This window comes from Epinephelus lanceolatus, chromosome 4 (assembly GCF_041903045.1).
Source record: "Epinephelus lanceolatus isolate andai-2023 chromosome 4, ASM4190304v1, whole genome shotgun sequence".
Taxonomy (NCBI): domain Eukaryota; kingdom Metazoa; phylum Chordata; class Actinopteri; order Perciformes; family Serranidae; genus Epinephelus; species Epinephelus lanceolatus.
This window is the reverse complement of record NC_135737.1, coordinates 29,799,901-29,819,368: the sequence shown is the minus strand read 5'-3', so window position 1 is coordinate 29,819,368 and position 19,468 is coordinate 29,799,901. Positions and strand designations below refer to the sequence as shown.

General features: G+C 42.2%; 1 protein-coding gene across 1 annotated transcript in view; it reads right to left on the bottom strand.

Annotated features, from left to right (window-relative positions):
• Positions 1 to 19,468, bottom strand: part of LOC117259958 (solute carrier organic anion transporter family member 1C1-like) — a 56,066-nt gene that overhangs the window by 17,969 nt on the left and 18,629 nt on the right. Inside the window, exons 3-11 of the mRNA XM_033631783.2 lie at positions 18,617 to 18,758; positions 8,665 to 8,797; positions 8,007 to 8,128; positions 7,786 to 7,932; positions 7,072 to 7,170; positions 5,232 to 5,480; positions 4,684 to 4,848; positions 3,320 to 3,515; positions 874 to 1,039 (exon numbers count right to left, since the gene is read on the bottom strand). Coding sequence (XP_033487674.2) covers positions 874 to 1,039; positions 3,320 to 3,515; positions 4,684 to 4,848; positions 5,232 to 5,480; positions 7,072 to 7,170; positions 7,786 to 7,932; positions 8,007 to 8,128; positions 8,665 to 8,797; positions 18,617 to 18,758 — 1,419 coding nt within the window. The remainder of the gene's footprint in view (positions 1 to 873; positions 1,040 to 3,319; positions 3,516 to 4,683; positions 4,849 to 5,231; positions 5,481 to 7,071; positions 7,171 to 7,785; positions 7,933 to 8,006; positions 8,129 to 8,664; positions 8,798 to 18,616; positions 18,759 to 19,468) is intronic.

The following is a 19,468-nucleotide window of genomic DNA, read 5'->3' as shown; positions in this document are numbered from 1 at the left end:
ATACTTTATTAATCCCCCTGAGGGGAAATTCAATTTTTTCACTCTTTTTGTCATTAACACACAGGTCCGAAAGACACACACATGCACAAACAGGACCTATACATGCACAAAGTGGAGAGATGTCAGAGTTCGGTTGGGGGGTTCGGTGCCTTGCTCAAGGGCACCTCGGCAGTGCCCAGGGCGACCCTTCAGTTCCTAACCCAAGTCCCTATGGACTGAGCTACTGCCGCCCCAGTGTTTCATTTTATTTTTAATAGAGCAGAATACAGACTAATATTTGATGATAAATTTACACTCCCGGTTCCCACACAAAGGAAGTGTTTTTTTGTTAATTAATTTCTTTTAGTTGTCTGAAATGAGGTTAAGACAAGCTTAAGAGACTTACACATTTTGTGCTACGTCATAAAATACATCAGTAAATACCCCACTTGTAAATTTTGAAGCATTTAGGTGTCTTAAAATAAGCGGTTGCTTACAAGTGGCTAAATGAGACTACTGAATGTCATAACGCCAAACTCAGCTTTACAGCCTTGTTGTGGTGGTGACATCAGTCGTGTGACCGTGGTTTAGTTTGCTTATAGCCTAACGTAAGCTTTTTACTTCTAGCAATTGCATTTACGTTCAATTGTAAAAATTATATTGCTGAACAAAATGTGTAAGTATCATAAACTTTTGTTTTGCCACAGAACTAATTCAAAATCCAATGGAAAACTCCCATTGGCTTTTTCATGAGGAAACCAGGGCAAGGCTAACTTCCACATCAGCCTAGAAAAAAACATCATCCCTGTATCACTCTATAGTATGGTATTTAATGCCAGAAATAGATTTTCCATGTGTATTATTTCTTATAGTTTGAGTACCTTGTCAACTTACTGTGTTTTTCCCTGAGCCAGCAGAGCTGGTGCAGCCAGCGAGACAGGGAGAGACATATGTGATGCCATTCTCTCCACAGACTGGATCCCAGTCACTCGCTGAACAAAAACAGTCTGAGTTGCAGGCTGTGAACACTGAGTGTTTATCATAAGATATCGTATCGATGCTGGGAGGAAGAGAGTGAGAAGAAAGTACGCATCAGAGGCAATTATTGATTTTGCCGTTACATACTGGCATATAATGAAATTTGTAATAGTTGAAGCAACATTATCAGAAGAAAAATAAGACAATGTATCTTTAGAGAAAGTTATGTATTCTTTCATTTTCACTGTTGCTTTCATTTCTACATGTCAAATTAAAAATGAGATTGTGTAGGCAAACTAGGATATGGGTGAGGTGAGGTGAGGTGAGGTGAGGTGAGGTGAGCATCCACGGGCTGCTTTTAGTCTGTTGTTATGTGTGTACTGTTGAACCTCAGTTAAGACTCAGCGGTGCATTGGGCAAACACACACTCACAGGATTTTTGTTGCTCTGTTATTTTACTTCTGGCTGGATTTAAGCTTGTGGTCACCTGCTGGTTGCCTCAGTGTAACAGCAGTCTACATGTTCCTGCTTGTTCTGTTTACAGTTCTCATGCTGTTCTTTCATGTGTGGCCCCCATGGAAACCTATGCCCATTTGTTGCCAATCCTGCCTAGATACTAGTCCACATTCTCACTCTTAGTTGAACATTAACTCATCTTACATTGACCTCATTTATCTCTAGAGGCTATGATTGATGATATTGGACATTAATGATTAAAACGTTGCATTTTTTTTTTTACACAGGCTCTGCCCTCTAATCTTAGTTTTTTAGTACTCTCCTCTAATCACAAGCATGCATTCACCCACTGATATTTGCATAAAAGTAACCAGCCAATCAGGACATGCCTACACAAATATCTGCCTACAGTATATAAGGAGGCGTAACACTGTCATTCATTCATTCATTCATTCATTCATACATTTTCCATAACTGCTTCTCCTGTTAGGGGTTGCAGGGGGGCTGGAGCCTATCCCAACTGACACTAGGCGAGAGGCAGGAAACGCCCTGGACAGGTCGCCAGACACATAGAGACAGACAACCATTCACACTCACATTCACACCTACGGACAATTTAGAGTCACCATTTAACCTGCATGTCTTTGGACTGTTGGAGGAAGCCGGAGTACCCAAAGAAAACCCACACTGACACAGGGAGAACATGCAAACTCTGCACAGAAGGGCTCCCCCACCCCAGGGTTCAAACCAGGAACCCTCTTGCTGTGCGGTGACAATGATAACCACTGTCAGCTATCCTTTTTTTTAAATCCTTCTTCAGTGTGGGCAATTGAATTTGCTCTGCCCAGCTGGTGCATTGGCATGTCATGTTGAACGCGCGGCCCCAATCAGATGCACTGAACTCCTGTTTGTGTGCTTTGGTCATGGTGTAAGGTCCTATCCAAGAAACCCCTTGTGAGATGGCTTTGTGAGTACTTCTTTCAAGCCAACGGTGTCAGTGTCCATTCATACGATTCTTTCTCTTGGACATGTCGGGCTCCTTTTCAGGGTCTGTGCTCTCTGGAATGACACAGGACTGGTGAAAAGGGTTGGGTGTGTGTCAGATGTATTGCACCTGACTCCACTCTGGGCATGATACACCTACATGTTTCCATGCCCCTTGATGACCCTGAAAATTTGGCATGCAGGGTATATATTGCCCATCTTTTGACCCCTGCAAGTTTGGCCACGACTCTACCCAGTTCGGTTACTTCACACCTGAGTTGGCTGGGGCCCCCTGATTCTCTGCTGCGGTGTGTGTGAGGTTATGAAGAAGTAGGTGGGCTATGGCAACTAAGCTTTAGCCGGTCAGGATCAGTGTGGCTGGGTTTATGTCGCGCAAGGGCGTTCATTCATTGGGCTCCACCCACTGTACCCAAAGAGTCCAGTAGAGGGCGGAGCCTGTATGAGACAGAGCGAAGGTTACAATATTGTAACCCTAGCTCTATCAGTACAGGCAGAGCCCTCCACCTAGGGACCCTGTTGCTCCTAGGCCACTTGCTAAAGAGCGTACCATATGCCTGCTTTAAACTGTGGGCTCCGCACTTGTTCAGATAGGCATGTCCTGACTGGCCGGCTACATTTATACAAATTTCAGTGGGCAAATATGTGGTCGTGTTTGAAGGAGAGTAATATTCATAGAGTCTAGCAGAGGGCTATGCCTATGCTTATAGAACTAGGGTTATAATATCATAAGCATCGTAACTTCCAACCAGATGTACTTGAATGTACCACTCCAGATAACAGAAAGACATGAGGTGCATTTAAGGTAAGGTTAGATAACTGTACTGTGGTGTACTGAGTTTGAAATAATAATATAATTTGATGACAGTATCCTGAACACACCATGTTCTTTTCTATGACTCACCTGTTGTATGACAGTGTCACACCAGCTACCCTGGCATTCTCACAGCTCATTGCGAAGAAGAACAGCGACAGGATGTAACCGATCAAAGATGTGCCGAAGGCAAACCGAGCTGCTCCCATGATGTTCAGCTTTAGCCTCTTCATCAGCAGACCTCCAGAAAACATCCCCAGCGCCACAGCTGGGATATTGATCACACCTAAGATTCAGAGAACGCAAGATCAATATTAAGTGAAATGAAATGTTGACTCAAAAGTTTAATCTGGATTTAAACAAAGATGGACAATATGATTTAATACAGTATCTATGCTTGCCCAACATCTCTCACACTTGTTCATTACCCAGAAGGAGGAAATAAAAAAAATTCCAAGTTGTCTTGATCAAAAAAGATCCCTGCTTTTTTATGTTTTCAGTCTCTTCTCTTACACCTTCATTTAACATCAATGTGAAGACATGGTCTTTTATCTACACCCATGTCATTTGCTCTGGTCACTAATATTGCATTCTCTTTCATATGCAGCCAGTCTAGTCAGTGCAGGCATCTCCTTTGATGAGACCACATGTACGTAGGGACTTTCATCTTATGTTATCAACTTCATTCGAAATTTCATTTCATATGCAAAGCACTTTTCATATCCACAAAGCTCTGGTCTCTGCAGCTGTGGCGGTTAGTAGGCTCTGCTGAATTAGAACCCCGACCCAGTTCTCCTTCCTTTAACAAAGATCTTTTTCTGCTTCATTCAGCAAATGCAAAGTACATCAAAGTAACTAGGAAAACAATGCTGACCTGTGGATACACTGAGATTAGTTATGGAATTATAAACAGGTTAAATGTGTAAACTTTAAAGTCTATGGTGACACTAGAATTAATTTCAGCTAACTAGGCACTTCAGAGAACTCTTTCTTTCATCTAGTGTGAACCGAGCTGAAAAGCCTTCACTAGGTCTGTATGTTTTCCCAGTTGAAATATACACTTTTTTAAATTAAAGGTCCACTGTGTAGGATTTAGGGGCATGTATTGGCAAAAATGGTATATAATGTTCATAACTTTGTTTTTATTAGTGTATAATCACCTCAAACTAAGAATCGTTTTTCATTACCTTGGAAATGAGACATTTATATCTACATATGGAGCAGGTCCTCTCCCAAGGAATCCACCATTTTGTTTCTACAGTGGCCCAAAACGGACATATCAAACACTGTCTCTAGATTTGGCCATTCATGTTTTCTCATTGGCCACCGTAGTTCTCTTACATGCCTGGCACAAGGGAGAAGTTTCAGTTCTGCAACAGCACCACTAGATGCCGCTAAGTTCTACACGCTGGACCTTTTAATTATGACTTTATTTGCCAGTGCAAGTGCCGTACCCATGAGAAAATTTGCCTTTGAGGCAGACTGTCTGAAGTGCTGCTCGATGTACTTGGGCTTGTAGGTGACCATGCCGATAAGAGAGTTCAGCTGAATGATTGTCACACACAGATAGATCAGATACACAGGGTGTCCCAGCAGAGTCCGCAGGGTTGGAATAAAGTCTGTAGAGAAGAAAAAAAAAATCAGAGTTGAAACACACCTGTCTGAAGATGTTGGGAAATGTGTCCTTATGTGACTACTGGCTGTAACAATCTGATTACTGCTATGATATGATGTTTGCCTTTCAATCTAAATAAGGTAATGGTAAGTGAAAGAGAATTACCTTGTGACAGTAGGATGAAATTAAAGCCACTATGTTTATAGACTTAGAAAATATGCATTACATTAATATTTATGAACACAGAGACCATTGATGGAATCTGAATCTCCTCTATGATTCAAATGTTTTCTTCCAAATAGCCCTCCAGATAACATTTTTTCCAGCTCTGACAAGTACAAACATTTAATCATTTTCTTAAATGACCACCTCTAAATTCATCCTCACCTTTGGCCATCTCTATGAAAGTCGTGTTTTCGTCTGCAGGATACTTGTGCTTCAGATGAGGAGGATCTTTAATGAAACTTGTCTGCTCTGGTGTGCACTTTTCTGGGCCCTGGGGCCCGGATAAGGGAAGGGAGCGGGGCAGAAACCAGAAAGGGATGGCAGAGAGCAGGGTGATGACCCCAGCGATGAGGTAGCCAAGCCACCAAGCCCCCACCCAACGCGCATCTGCTGGGGTGATGGTGATGGTCTCTGTGTTGGGGTTACAGATGATGAGATGTAGTAAATGCTCAGTGATATGGTTGAACACAGATCTTCTATGGTTTGGAGGTACATTTTCTTTAATGTGATATGCAGTTTTTAATACTTGGCTTTCTGAAGCCTCCCGAACTCCCTCTACTTGACTGGATGACCAAATACCTTACCTTTACCTTTTCATTGCTACAGTTTCTGAAATTAAAAACGTGACATGGTGGTTTTTAACTGGTGCTCATCTGTTTCATTTGAATGTAGTGGCTTGGGTCTTGATTTTTAATACAACTCTTACCAGCAATCAGGAAACAGCTTTTGATTGGTTTATTGAGAGGTCGTCTAACCTCATGTTTTGTCCCCTGATGCTCTTTTCATTGCTACTTATGTCCCCTTTTCCTCTGTTCCTCTTTTTCTCTCTCTCTCTCTCTCTACGGTTGTTTTCTTCTGCTACTTTTTTATTTTCCTGTCTTGGTTCTCCTTCTTCCTGTGCTGCACTCTATTTGATTGTAGTCGATCACAGGGCTTTGTCCCTCCTGTCCCTCAGCATGCTTTGTTCATTAGCTGATTGATGCTAATCCTGTACACCTGTTCTGAGTCTGTGAGCCATACATATACTGCTTGTGATATCTGATAATATCATGCCTCAGTTTTATGAATGAAAAGGCCTTTTTTCAGAGCAGACATTTTGATCTGTAAAGGCAGGAAAAGTACGGCTTTACAAACATTACCGAAGGCTCAGTTCTATTCAAGTGTCCCTGTAAGTCATGACTGTGTAACAGTGAGCCAGTGTGCACGATACCAGCACCCTGAAAGCATATTCCGCCATCATCACGTCTGTTACTTACACCTGTGCTTTTTGTGCCATGCCATCTTTTATGGAAAAGGCCTACTTTGCATTTTTTTGCCATGATGACCCACTTTTAGGTCAATAGAAAGTTTAGAGTTGCCAAGGGCAGCTATTGTCAGCTGTCCTGGCATGGGTTGCTGTACTGGTATACTAGAGTAGTGTATTCTAATAATTCATTATGTTAGTTATTTTCTATTTGCTCATTCTTGTCACTAATATTACAGTGACTTTTAAAGGTAAATATGATACAGACTGACAACAAATCAAACCATTGCTTTATGAAACAAGAGTTAATAGGCTCTCTAAGATGGTCAAGCTTCAATATGATGTATGATGTTAGTAAAAACAAACACTTTTTACAAATCTATTCACACAAGCTTTATGTGGAATCTAGGGTGTCTAGATCAGTGGTTCCCAACTGGTGGGTCACGGCCCAAAAGTGGGTCGCAGGTCCATTCTGAATGGACCGCAAGTGACTTTCCAGACCTTTCAAGTACCATTTCCTGTTGTAGAGTTAATGACTAACGGACAGATCCTTGACAGAGACAGCAAACTAACTCAACGGCATGGCCAAATACAAGTATGACACTGAATGTATCAAACTATATGGACCTTAAACTAATGATGAAGAAGAAGTCTGGACCCTGTGGCTTGACCAGCTGGGAGCCACCAGTCTAGATGGTCAGCTAATTCACATAATTGTCTGGTCTTTAAATATAGACATGTACTTGTGTTTAAACTCACCCATTTTTACGAATCCAATGTCCACATATATTTTGGCACAGAGGGAGCCTAACAGGTAGCCAAACACAGGTCCCACTACTGAAATGGTCTGCACACAGCCTAGGATAATGTAATAAACACACCCAAAGAGACACAACACAAAAACATTTCACCACAAATTTTACATTCTTACTTACATTGCATATAGATTTACAATATATCCATGTTATAATCATGCTTTAATGCCACATTTGTTTGGGAAGGACTTGCTAAGTAAACGTGTTCTTGCTCAGTAATACTCATCTGCTATTGTAGAACTGAAATAGCATCTCTGGGCAAACCAATATTGCACACAGCAGAGCTTTTAGCAGGATACTGTTATGTGCTCTGAGATGACTGTTTTTGCTGCTTCACATGAGAGCTACAGCCAAACTTATAACATTAACCAAAGCCTTTTTTCCTCAATATAGAGCATATGTATCTTGGTTATTTCATAGATTATGGATGACAGTAATAAATACTGACAATGTTGTACAGTCCAGAGTCAAAAAAGTTGCAAGAAAATCATGTTCAACTGTAGGTGCGTCTATATAGAACCCTTGTGCACTGCTTATCTATGGTTGAGGTATAAAAACATCCACACTTTAGGAATCCCTTTTTGCAGATCATGTGCATCAGTCATCAAGTATGTTCTAAATTAAGAATATCTCTACCATTGGATGAACTTTTTCTTACCAACATATAGCGCTGCATTCTCCTCAGTAGCAAAATCATCTATATAAGAGATCCCAAGTGGCTGAACAGGCGTCTCTCCAATCCCTCGCAAGACATTTCCCAGGAGTACATAGATCCACATCGACAGGTTGGACTCGCCTTCACAACCTGGAGCAAAAGATGAGTGTAATCAGACATCTTTACTTGTCTACACTGATGTGTATGTGTGTATAAGAGCTCACCTGTGGCTGGCACTTGAGGCATTTTACCATCTTGGGTCAGGTCTGCTGGTGAGCCCACTGGACAAGGAGAAGGGTTAAGTGTTGAGTTCACTACCCACCGCACCGACGTTTCGAATTCATAGCTGTACACAAAAACGCAAAGGGAACCATAAATTAAAATACAGGGGACAAAGATGAAACACTCCCTTTACTTAGTTAAAGGATGCAATTTGTTAATCTTTCTGGAAGTAGACATCATAAGTAACATGTCAGTAGGGAAAATGTGAAGCATTTACTGTCAAGACTCATTGGAACAGCAACATGTTTGACCTGGTATAGGCTGACCCAATTACAGTGCTATACTAGGTACAGAAATATATCATGGAAAAATAATGGTGGCATTTGGTTATCTTATCTTAATTATATACATTAGCAGCGAAAATGAAAAATAGCACAAAAGAAAGTTGTCCTGTTGTACTGATACAAATCTCCTGGAACTAATGTGCCCTCATCATATGTATGGGATGTTGTGTCAATGAGACCCTAATTGGTTAGTAATACATTGCCATGTGTTATGTAGCTCCTGTGCAGATGTAATCGATGTGTTGATGTGTAATCGATAGTAGCTGAAATTGAGTCTATAGTTGTAGTTGTAGCCTATTGGCTCTTTTTGACTCACCGTCCTATGATGAAGTGAGGCAGAGCAATGATGAAGGTGCCAATGGACATCAGTACACAACCCACTGCGATGATCTTTGGCCGATGGAGCTTGGCTCCAAAGTAACTGACGAAAGCTATCACCAACAGGTTACCTGGGGGGACATGAAAAAACATGGAATTAATATATATTGGGTTTTGCAGTGTGACTGTGCCTCACTATGTTTGAGGTATACAGCTTTTTTGTGACACTGTGGGTAATCCAGATGTGGCTCTGTATATGCTCTTGTGTCAAAATTCATTCATTTTCCATAACTGCACATCCTGTTGGGAGTCGCAGGGAAGCTGGAGCCTATCCCATCTGACATTGGGCGAGAGGCAGAGTACACCCTGGACAGGTCGCCAGACTATCACAGGGCTGACACATAGAGACAGACAACTATTCACACTCACACCCACAGCCAATAGAGTGTGCCAGGGCTGACGTCAAAACCCGGAAGTTTAGCATCGCGCTGGTTCCGGGAAGAGAAAGTGAATGTGATTTTTGCATTGCGTTTTGGATTATGTCAGAAAATAAGCTCTGTGGCTAACACAAGTTTATGATACTTACAGGTTTTGTTCAGCGAGATAATCTTCACATATGAACACCTTTCATACCGCATTTAAAGCTTAAATGCGATCGCCAGAAGTAAAACGCTAACTTTAGGCTTTAACGGACTACATGACTACTCCACGGTCGCATGACTCTTGACGTCACCGCCACTAAGCTTTCAACTGATTTCGGCCGCTTTATTTTAAAAACATTGTAAAATGGGGAAATCGGACTGTTTAAGCTAAATAAGAAGCTGTAATGGCGGACTGCCAGCACTCTCGCCTGTTCGGGGGTGATGATGTTTAATGTCCCCGACAGGGTTTGTAGTCGTATTGAGCAACTTGTTAGCAACTGCCTTTTTTACGACACATAAAAGCTTCAAAATTCACAAGTAGGGTATTTACTGACGTGTTTTATGTCGTAGAACAAAACCTGAAACTCGCTTAAGCTTTTGTTAACCACAGACCTTATTTGAGGCATTTTACCAAAATCCCATTCAAAAAAAGTATTGATTTTTAGACGAGAGAACCGGAAGTGCTAAAAGTGCTAACAGAGTTCCGGGTTTCCTGGCACACTCTATTTAGAGTCACCAATTAACTTAATCTGCTTGTCTTTGGACTGTGGGAGGAAGCCAGAGTACCCATAGAAAAACCCTCGCTGACACGGTGAGAACATGCAAACTCCACACAGAGGGGCTACCCCACCCTGCAAACTGTGTCTTGCTGTGAGGCAACAATGCTAACCACTGCACCACCGTGCCGCAGTGTGTCAAAATGTGATACTACTAATGGGGGGGATGAGTGTGTAAATGCTGAATAAACAGTATGTGTCTTCTTTTTACTTGCTTTCTTTAGCAAAATAACATAAGATAGCAAAGCTGGAAAAAAAAAGTCTGAAAAAAAAAATCAAAACAGTTATTTCCATAGACATATATACATAGACGCCGCATCGAGTGGGTTTGCCCGCTGCTGCGATACGTCAACGTCGCCGCCATATTGGATGTGGCAAGGCTGCGCTGTAAACTAATACAAGTAAATGGACTTAATTTCATAAAGCGCCTTTCTACAAAGAAATTTACATTAATGCCTCTCGTTTATTCATTCACACACACACTAATATACTTGGGAAACAGTTAGGCACCAAAAACAATGTATTTGATCTTCTCAGATGGCTAAGGTAAGAACTTTATTGATCTCACACAGGAGGTAATTCACCTTACATCAGCTACAGAAAACAAGGTAAATGTATATATATATATATATATATATATATACAGTACAGGCCAAAAGTTTGGACACACCTTCTCATTCAATGCGTTTTCTTTATTTTCATGACTATTTACATTGTAGATTCTCACTGAAGGCATCAAAACTATGAATGAACACATGTGGAGTTATGTACTTAACAAAAAAAGGTGAAATAACTGAAAACATGTTTTATATTCTAGTCTCTTCAAAACAGCCACCCTTTGCTCTGATTACTGCTTTGCACACTCTTGGCATTCTCTCCATGAGCTTCAAGAGGTAGTCACCTGAAATGGTTTCCACTTCACAGGTGTGCCTTATCAGGGTTAATTAGTGGAATTTCTTGCTTTATCAATGGGGTTGGGACCATCAGTTGTGTTGTGCAGAAGTCAGGTTAATACACAGCCGACAGCCCTATTGGACAACTGTTAAAATTCATATTATGGCAAGAACCAATCAGCTAACTAAAGAAAAACAAGTGGCCATCATTACTTTAAGAAATGAAGGTCAGTCAGTCCGGAAAATTGCAAAAACTTTAAATGTGTCCCCAGGTGGAGTCGCAAAAACCATCAAGCGCTACAATGAAACTGGCACACATGAGGACCGACCCAGGAAAGGAAGACCAAGAGTCACCTCTGCTTCTGAGGATAAGTTCATCCGAGTCACCAGCCTCAGAAATCGCAAGTTAACAGCAGCTCAGATCAGAGACCAGATGAATGCCACACAGAGTTCTAGCAGCAGACCCATCTCTAGAACAACTGTTAAGAGGAGACTGCGCGAATCAGGCCTTCATGGTCAAATAGCTGCTAGGAAACCACTGCTAAGGAGAGGCAACAAGCAGAAGAGATTTGTTTGGGCCAAGAAACACAAGGAATGGACATTAGACCAGTGGAAATCTGTGCTTTGGTCTGATGAGTCCAAATTTGAGATCTTTGGTTCCAACCGCCGTGTCTTTGTGAGACGCAGAAAAGGTGAACGGATGGATTCCACATGCCTGGTTCCCACTGTGAAGCATGGAGGAGGAGGTGTGATGGTGTGGGGGTGTTTTGCTGGTGACACTGTTGGGGATTTATTCAAAATTGAAGACACACTGAACCAGCATGGCTACCACAGCATCCTGCAGCGACATGCCATCCCATCCGGTTTGCGTTTAGTTGAACGATCATTTATTTTTCAACAGGACAATGACCCCAAACACACCTCCAGGCTGTGTAAGGGCTATTTGACCAAGAAGGAGAGTGATGGAGTGCTGCGGCAGATGACCTGGCCTCCACAGTCACCGGACCTGAACCCAATCGAGATGGTTTGGGGTGAGCTGGACCGCAGAGTGAAGGCAAAGGGGCCAACAAGTGCAAAACACCTCTGGGAACTCCTTCAAGACTGTTGGAAAACCATTTCAGGTGACTACCTCTTGAAGCTCATGGAGAGAATGCCAAGAGTGTGCAAAGCAGTAATCAGAGCAAAGGGTGGCTATTTTGAAGAAACTAGAATATAAAACATGTTTTCAGTTATTTCACCTTTTTTTGTTAAGTACATAACTCCACATGTGTTCATTCATAGTTTTGATGCCTTCAGTGAGAATCTACAATGTAAATAGTCATGAAAATAAAGAAAACGCATTGAATGAGAAGGTGTGTCCAAACTTTTGGCCTGTACTGTATATGTTATAATGTCAATGTTCTGTGAGTTAATGGCATGTTTGGGATTGAATGAGTATAGATAGGGGGGCGGGGTGCGAGTGTGACGGGGATGAGGGCCGCTGCGTGTTGGTGTGTGTAGGAGCGAGCTGGAGGAGAGAGCAGGAGTGCACAGTTGGAGTTACAGCTAAGTTCTTGTTTGTGGGTTGTTTTGGCGTGATTACGGCCTACTACAGTAATAAACAGTGGTTTGCCAAATAACTGTGTCATCCTTTCCAGACGTCCTGGCAGACGTTACAGTATATATATGTGTATATATATATATATATATATATATATATATATATATACTGTGTATTGTTTTTCAGCACTACCTTGTTTTCTATAGCTGATGTAACTTGAATTACCTCCTGTGTGGGATCAATAAAGTTCTTATCTTAGCCATCTGAGAAGATCAAATACATTGTTTTTGGTGCCTAGCTGTTTCCCAAGTATATTAGTGTGTGTGTGTGTGTGTGAATGAATAAACGAGAGGCATTAACGTAAATTTCTTTGTAGAAAGGCACTTTATGAAATTAAGTCCATTTGGTATTAGTTTACAGCGCAGCCTTGCCACATCCAATATGGCGGCGACGTTGATGTACGGCTCAGCGCTCGATGCGGCGTCTACGTATATATGTCTATGGTTATTTCCCCTATAGTCCTTAGTATAATAGTCATATTGCAGATACATATCATTATCATTGTATGTCTGAACATTTTGATGTGCCATGTAGGATGACTTCTGCATTCAATTTTCTTGTGAAAAGTATCGGATGAAATCTGACAGCTAGACTGTTGTGTATATCTGTAGTTTGCAGGGCAGATGAGGTTGTGTTCTCACACGTTATCTTCATGCTCCAAGAGATTTTTATTATCTACAGCATGTAGCAGCAAACATCATTCAAAAAACAGCAGAATAAAAATTAAACAATGCTGGATGGAAACATGGCTATTTCCCTTCTATCGCCTTTTTAGTGCATCTTGTCTCCTATTGGTGACATGGAAACTCCACTGTGAAAATGAGGTGGAAAACTGACCCAGAAAGATAAGCTTAAGCCATGCTGCCTGACCTTTTTCTATTGTAAAGGCTAATTTGAAGGAATGACGTCAAACCCTTCAATAATCCTTCAGCTGCTGTCGTGTGTGTTTGTGTGAGAGACAGCAGCATTGAAATATGTCACGTAATTATGAGTAAATGGACGTGTAACCTCAGTGTGTAGCTATAAGAAATGTGTATCTGACACAGTAGTCTACATGGTAATTACAGTGTTTAGTGACCACACGGAAGTGCGGTGGCTGTGTGTACTTTCATGGAGTGAAACAGGAAGTATCTGTTTTCTCTTAAACTTATTCATTTGTGTTTTATATGTGATAGTTTTGTTATTTATTCTAACTTTTTGATTTTGGTGCATAGTATTTGGAAGTGCATGCTAAGATTGATTCATGCAGCATATGTACAAGGACTAAGCCAATCATCCATCATCCTCCACTCTCCTTTCTCTTCTCTATTATTCTTTATTTCCCTCTTCTCATCCTTTGTCTTCCATCTGCTCTGCTCTCCGCTCTTGTTTCTTGCACTTTCCTCTCTTTCTCTTTCCTCTTCACGTTGCCCTGCTCTGCCTCCATGTTACCCTGGCAACGGTCCTATAGAAAAAGCTTGTTGCCTAGGCCACGCGAGAGGAGCAGCTTTCACAGGAGACGGAGCGATGGAGAGATATGGAGGGAGAGAGAGATCCGGGGTATTCAGCTCTGACCGCGTTGGAGGTGTTGTCCTCACCTTTGCGGTCTAGCAGATACATGCCACCTCCATCAGAGTAACAGCAGGTTGCACACTCAGCCATGACGTTATTGAAGAAAAACATTAATGATTTTTTACTACTAACATGGGCCATAACCGCCTCCCCAACAGCAAGAGAACAGAATTAGAATGGCTGATAGTAGATGACGACTTATCTTATATGATTCATGTCTCTTTGGGTTTCATCTCGCTCTGCAAGCTATGCAGCCTATTGTAACAACTGTTGTGTGTGGGGTAACAGGATAGGACCCAACTGCAGACAATGCAGACTGACTATTAAAGTGTAATTATTTATAAGGACGTGGCTTTTCACCAAACAGGTGTTCAAAGGGGGAAACAGATCAGATGAGGGACAGGCGAGGAAAAACAAAGTCCAAAAACACAGAGATTCAAAGAGGCAGGTAATAACTTTCAGAGGCCAGGTTACAGATAATAGACACTAGGACACACAGACAAGAAGCGCATGGCAATGAATACAACTTGGCAAAACGTTTGTAAGAAAGGGACAGTTTTAAAGTGCAGGACAAATGAGGGAAGGTCGGCAGGGAAAGTCAGGGCCAAATTCCTTCTGACACTGATGTGTACCATTTTGCTGAAGTTGAATGCCCAATGGTGCGCAACAGGGCTCAACAAGCTTTGAGGTACATTTTCTCTTGTTCGGTGGATATTCTGGTAGATTGTTATTTATTGTACAAAGAATTTTTGTTTATTTCAAACTTGCTCTGGCAATATAAACATAGTTTCCCATGCCAATAAAGCCCCTTTGAAGTGAACTGAATTAGACCTCGTTGTATTAAAAGGCGTAACACAACTTGTGTAACACAACCTTAATGCAGCAGGGTGTTGAACGCACCTCCGTTTCTGTTCTAATGAACATTTTGCTATGTTATGTCGGGGCTCTGGAGCCCTGCTAACTGCAGGACTGATATGTAAATTGGCAACAGGTGTGTAGGTGGGAGGGGCTGTCAGGTGAGCAAGAATGGCAAGACAGTCTAATGACATCTGGAGGAGGGTTTGAGGATGGCAGCTCTGGGGAGTGAGAGGAGGGTATATGGCCTGGGGGAAGTCAGCATTGGCCGAAGTCAGGGACAGAGAGCCAGGCCAGACAAAACAACAAAGAGTCCTCGTGACATGTATAATTTATAGCCTACAAGAGACACTTAGGTTGAATGGATTAGCCTTACACAACTGGCCTAGAAACTGGTCAAGGGACAATCTGGGACCATACTTTGCTGAATGTCATCAAGAACTGTTCAGTGATAGGAGGACCCATAAGTTACATACAGTATGTACAGTAGTTGTGGTAGCCTATGTTTACAGCATGCTGCAAGCCAGATCTGTTCACTATCTGTACATTCAAAAATGAAATTGTGGCGGTCAAATAATTTTAATCCAATTTTAATGCTATGTGATATCACACAAATGAAGCTCTAGCGAAAGTTCAGCCAAGAAGACAATACTTTTCATGCTCAGGCTGTAATTTCTTTCTCACCCTGCCATTAACTCCTTGCAGGTATGCTCATTCACTTTCTCTAGCTGTCATTGTCTGGGGCTGTCAATTGAGTCATCAGCTGATTCACAATCAACCACTAACACAGTGACGCACCTTCTCTGTCAGCCTATCATCTTACTGCTCCTCATTTAAAATATGGCTTTTTCTGCCATAGTTCTTTCTTGCTGCCGTCGTGCGCACCGTCCACCTCCCCATCACCACCTAGTCTTTACGGATTCATCAGCCTCATACACCTCGGAAGTCAGCAGCAAAATATTTCTCTCTGGTGTCCAAGTGCCAAAGACTTCTGTTAAGTCTTAATCAATACAAATCATCTGTTAATCTATAAACTTATATTCTGTATTAAGTATTATCTTCACTTCATTTTCTGTCTCTCCTGATCCAACTATAAGTCATAGTACAACCAGCAGGACAAGTGGTACCTGAAAGCCAAAAATTAGCTTAAAACACATGAAAAGGAAAATCTTATTCCACACATTCTTCTTCCTTGTCACTTAAATTACCCACAATGCAACTAAACCACCAACAGTTCAACTGGATATTCAGGTGTGTTATGCTAGTATAGTGAGTAAGTAGCCTTGAGCTGCTAGCCTCAAGCATAGATGAGGAGTTGGCTACAGAGGTCTGGTAAGCTCACGTCTTTCTAACCCTGCAATGCATTTTAATTGGAACTCAGGAAAAAACTACCTCAGACACCAAAAAGTGCGATGGAGAGGTCATTCAAGGTAAAATTTCAAATGGGAAACTTGGGCAAGATTCACCAAGCCGTAGTTTGCTGATGTAACACACCTTACGGCACAGCAACATAGCAGCAACATAGCAGCAACCACAGTTAACCAAGCAGAATTACCTTTCCATCTGTTTTTAGTGTTTCACTGTAACACCAAAAACACATGTTCACGAATTCTACAACTTTATGCTATTGGCTGTGGTTCAAACTATTTTGTTCTGCACCTGTTTACACCATTTTGAGCTGTTGCATGTTGCTTTAATGAAAAAAAGATGAGTGAGACAGTCGACTTAGTTTACACGCTGTTTCTCTTCGGTAAATGAAGTTTTATAACTAAGTTGGGGAACAAAGACCATGCCTCAGTCTCATCCATTTCCACAATAAAACACTTTTCTTTGTTTTTCTTTTTGCTGTTATCTCTCCCTTTTCTCTCTCCACAGAATACAGGAATCACCAGGGGGCTCTATTCATACGTAGTAGAACAGGCAAAGAGATGGCTCCCCCACTCCTTCTCAACTTCCCTGGTTCCGTTGAGCCCTCCTCCCTTCAGCCGACACCGGACCACCATCAGATTCCACCCTCCGCCTGTCTGTGACCTTGATTCCTCCCATCATTGCCCCAACCTTCCTTCCTTCCCTGTCCCTACATCCCCTCATCCCTCCATCCCACGACCCTCATCCCTTCATCCAATATCCCTGTCCTTTTCCCTGCTTCTCTCGACCCTCATCCCTTCATCCCACAACCCTCATCCCTTCGACCCTCATCCCTCCATCCCAAGACCCACATCTCTTCGACCCTCATCCCTTTGGCCCTTACCCCTTCATCCCACATCCCTCATCCCTTCATCCCTCGACCCTCATCCCTTCATCCCACATCCCTCAGCCCTCATCCCTTCATACCTTCGACCCTCATCCTTCCATCCCACAACCCTCATCCCTTCGACCCTCATCCCTCCATCCCATGACCCTCATTCCTTCAACCCTCATCCCTCCATCCCACGACCCTCATTCCTTCGACCTTCATCCCTCCATCCCACAACCCTCATCCCTTCGGCCCTCATCTCTCATTCCTTCAACCCTCATTCCTTCAACCTTCATCCCTCCATCCCACAACCCTCATTCCTTCGACCCTCATCCGTTCGACCCACATCCTTCAATCCTTTTCCCTACTTCCCTCAACCCTCATCCTTCTATCCCTCTGAAATCCATAACTCTATTGGTGTGGTCTTTGTTAGTGAATGGTGTTGTTGGTGTGATGTAGGTCCGCTATAGATACTTGTGAAGCTAAGAGACTTGACATAGCAACATAAGTTTGCAGCGGGTGTCCATGTTTTCCTGAAGCGATGCTCTGGGATGCATTTAAATCAAAAGTCAGGAATACCCAATCAGAATTATCAACTTCTGACTCGTAATAGATTTCAGGGTAACTCCACATTCCCCATTTTGTTTTCATTTTCAAGCTTGTAGCCTTCAGCTCCAACTGACACTGAGAACATGTATCAGACTTCATACAGCTCCCTCTGGAGCCACAGAAGACTTTATACAACCTTTTTAACATATGCAGTCTTACAGGCTTGATGTGTAAAATCTGTGCAGTTCCTCTTTAAAAGCAGCTGCTTCATGAATCAGACAATTTCCAGGTGGACTGGGATTGTTAGCGCCCTGAGACAGTGTTTCAGAATCACATATCTTTGGCATTTCTGAGCAGCAATTTCTTGTCACTAGTGAGCCAACATATACATGGATACAGATATAGTATCTGGCTGATATTACTGGCTCTAACAAGGAAAATTGCTTTTTATCCACTTTTTTTGTGTGTGTTTTCTTTCTTTTTTTCAACCATCTCTCATTTTTTTATTGAAACATTATGCATCCCTAAATAACTTAATCACCAGTGTGGAATAAAATCAGTTGGACATGGAGTCAAAGAAAAGAAGGGTGAATGTGATGTTTTACTTTGTGTTGTGCTTACACAACAAATTATTTTATTACTGGCTGCAGGGTCCATATCCTAGCTAATTGCATGTCTAATAAAAGTTGGAAAATGCCATTTGATTTCCGTGTAAATTACGAATGGTAAGCTGAGAATAAAGTAGTAGTATAGAGAGGTTATTGCATAACAAAACTTTACAAATCCTAAAGTCCAGCTGTCCATAGCAAAGGGAGAGCTTGGAGCCTGTTATGTCCCTGCTCGACACCATAACTCATTAGGCACACACGTACACATACACATGCAGACACACACCCCTCTGTCCTCTTCTGGGAAGCCTGATGAATCCTTTATCTGCAGCTTGAATACCTCTGTGACCCATTCATATTTCCGGCCCAAAGACAGAAAAAGAGAAGGGAGGGGATTGCATGAAACAGAGGCTGCGAACAGAACAACAAAATAACAGCAGTGACAGGCAGGCCTACTCACCTATCTCGAAGCTTCCGTCAATGACACCTATTAGGTAACTGGGGATGTCAAAGCGCCTCTCCAGCTGAGTTATTGTGCTCTTCATGTAGCTCCCCGACAGAGCCTTTGCAAAATAGGCAAAGGACAAAGCCACCAGAAACATCTGGGGGAAGAGAGTAAGATGAGAAAAGGAGATAGAAGAAACAAAGAAAGAAAGAGAATTTAGATCAAAATGCAGCAGAGCATGAAAATACAATCAGACAAATGCAGTGTTTTAACCTGATTATTACTAATAGTAACTTGATTGTGTGAGGTTCACACTTGTGCTTTGTCCACAGGGAATGAACAACAGAAGAAGCTCTGTGATATCACTACAGTTGCTATGATGCATGAACTCCCCTCATTAGCCTACTTTTACCGCTCCAACGTTCCCTAATTAACACGAGTGCCAGCATCACAAGAATAATGGTGTTTAGATGAATTGAAGCTTGTCGAGTGGGAGGAGAGGGATGGAGATGAACACAAACTGTAGGTCAGATAGCATGAACTGCCAAGAACAAAGAGAGAATAACTGGCTTACATTTGAGTAAAGACAGCCAGACAAACAAATGGATGAATTTATTGATAAAAGAAGGAGAGTAATCCATGCACAGATCCAGACACCTGCATTTTTTCCGTTTGTCTGTGATAGGGCCCAAGCAAATCTGTGGTGGATCCCCACTGGGACCTTGCCTGGCCCTTGGCTGGGATGAGATTGTATGTGTTGATAGTGGACTCTAGACATGCCCTGTCAGGAAACCACTGGTTGGGAGCTGACTGCCAGCTGTCTGGCAGCCAATAGGCTTTTGGTTGGGAGCCGAAATTCTAGGTGGC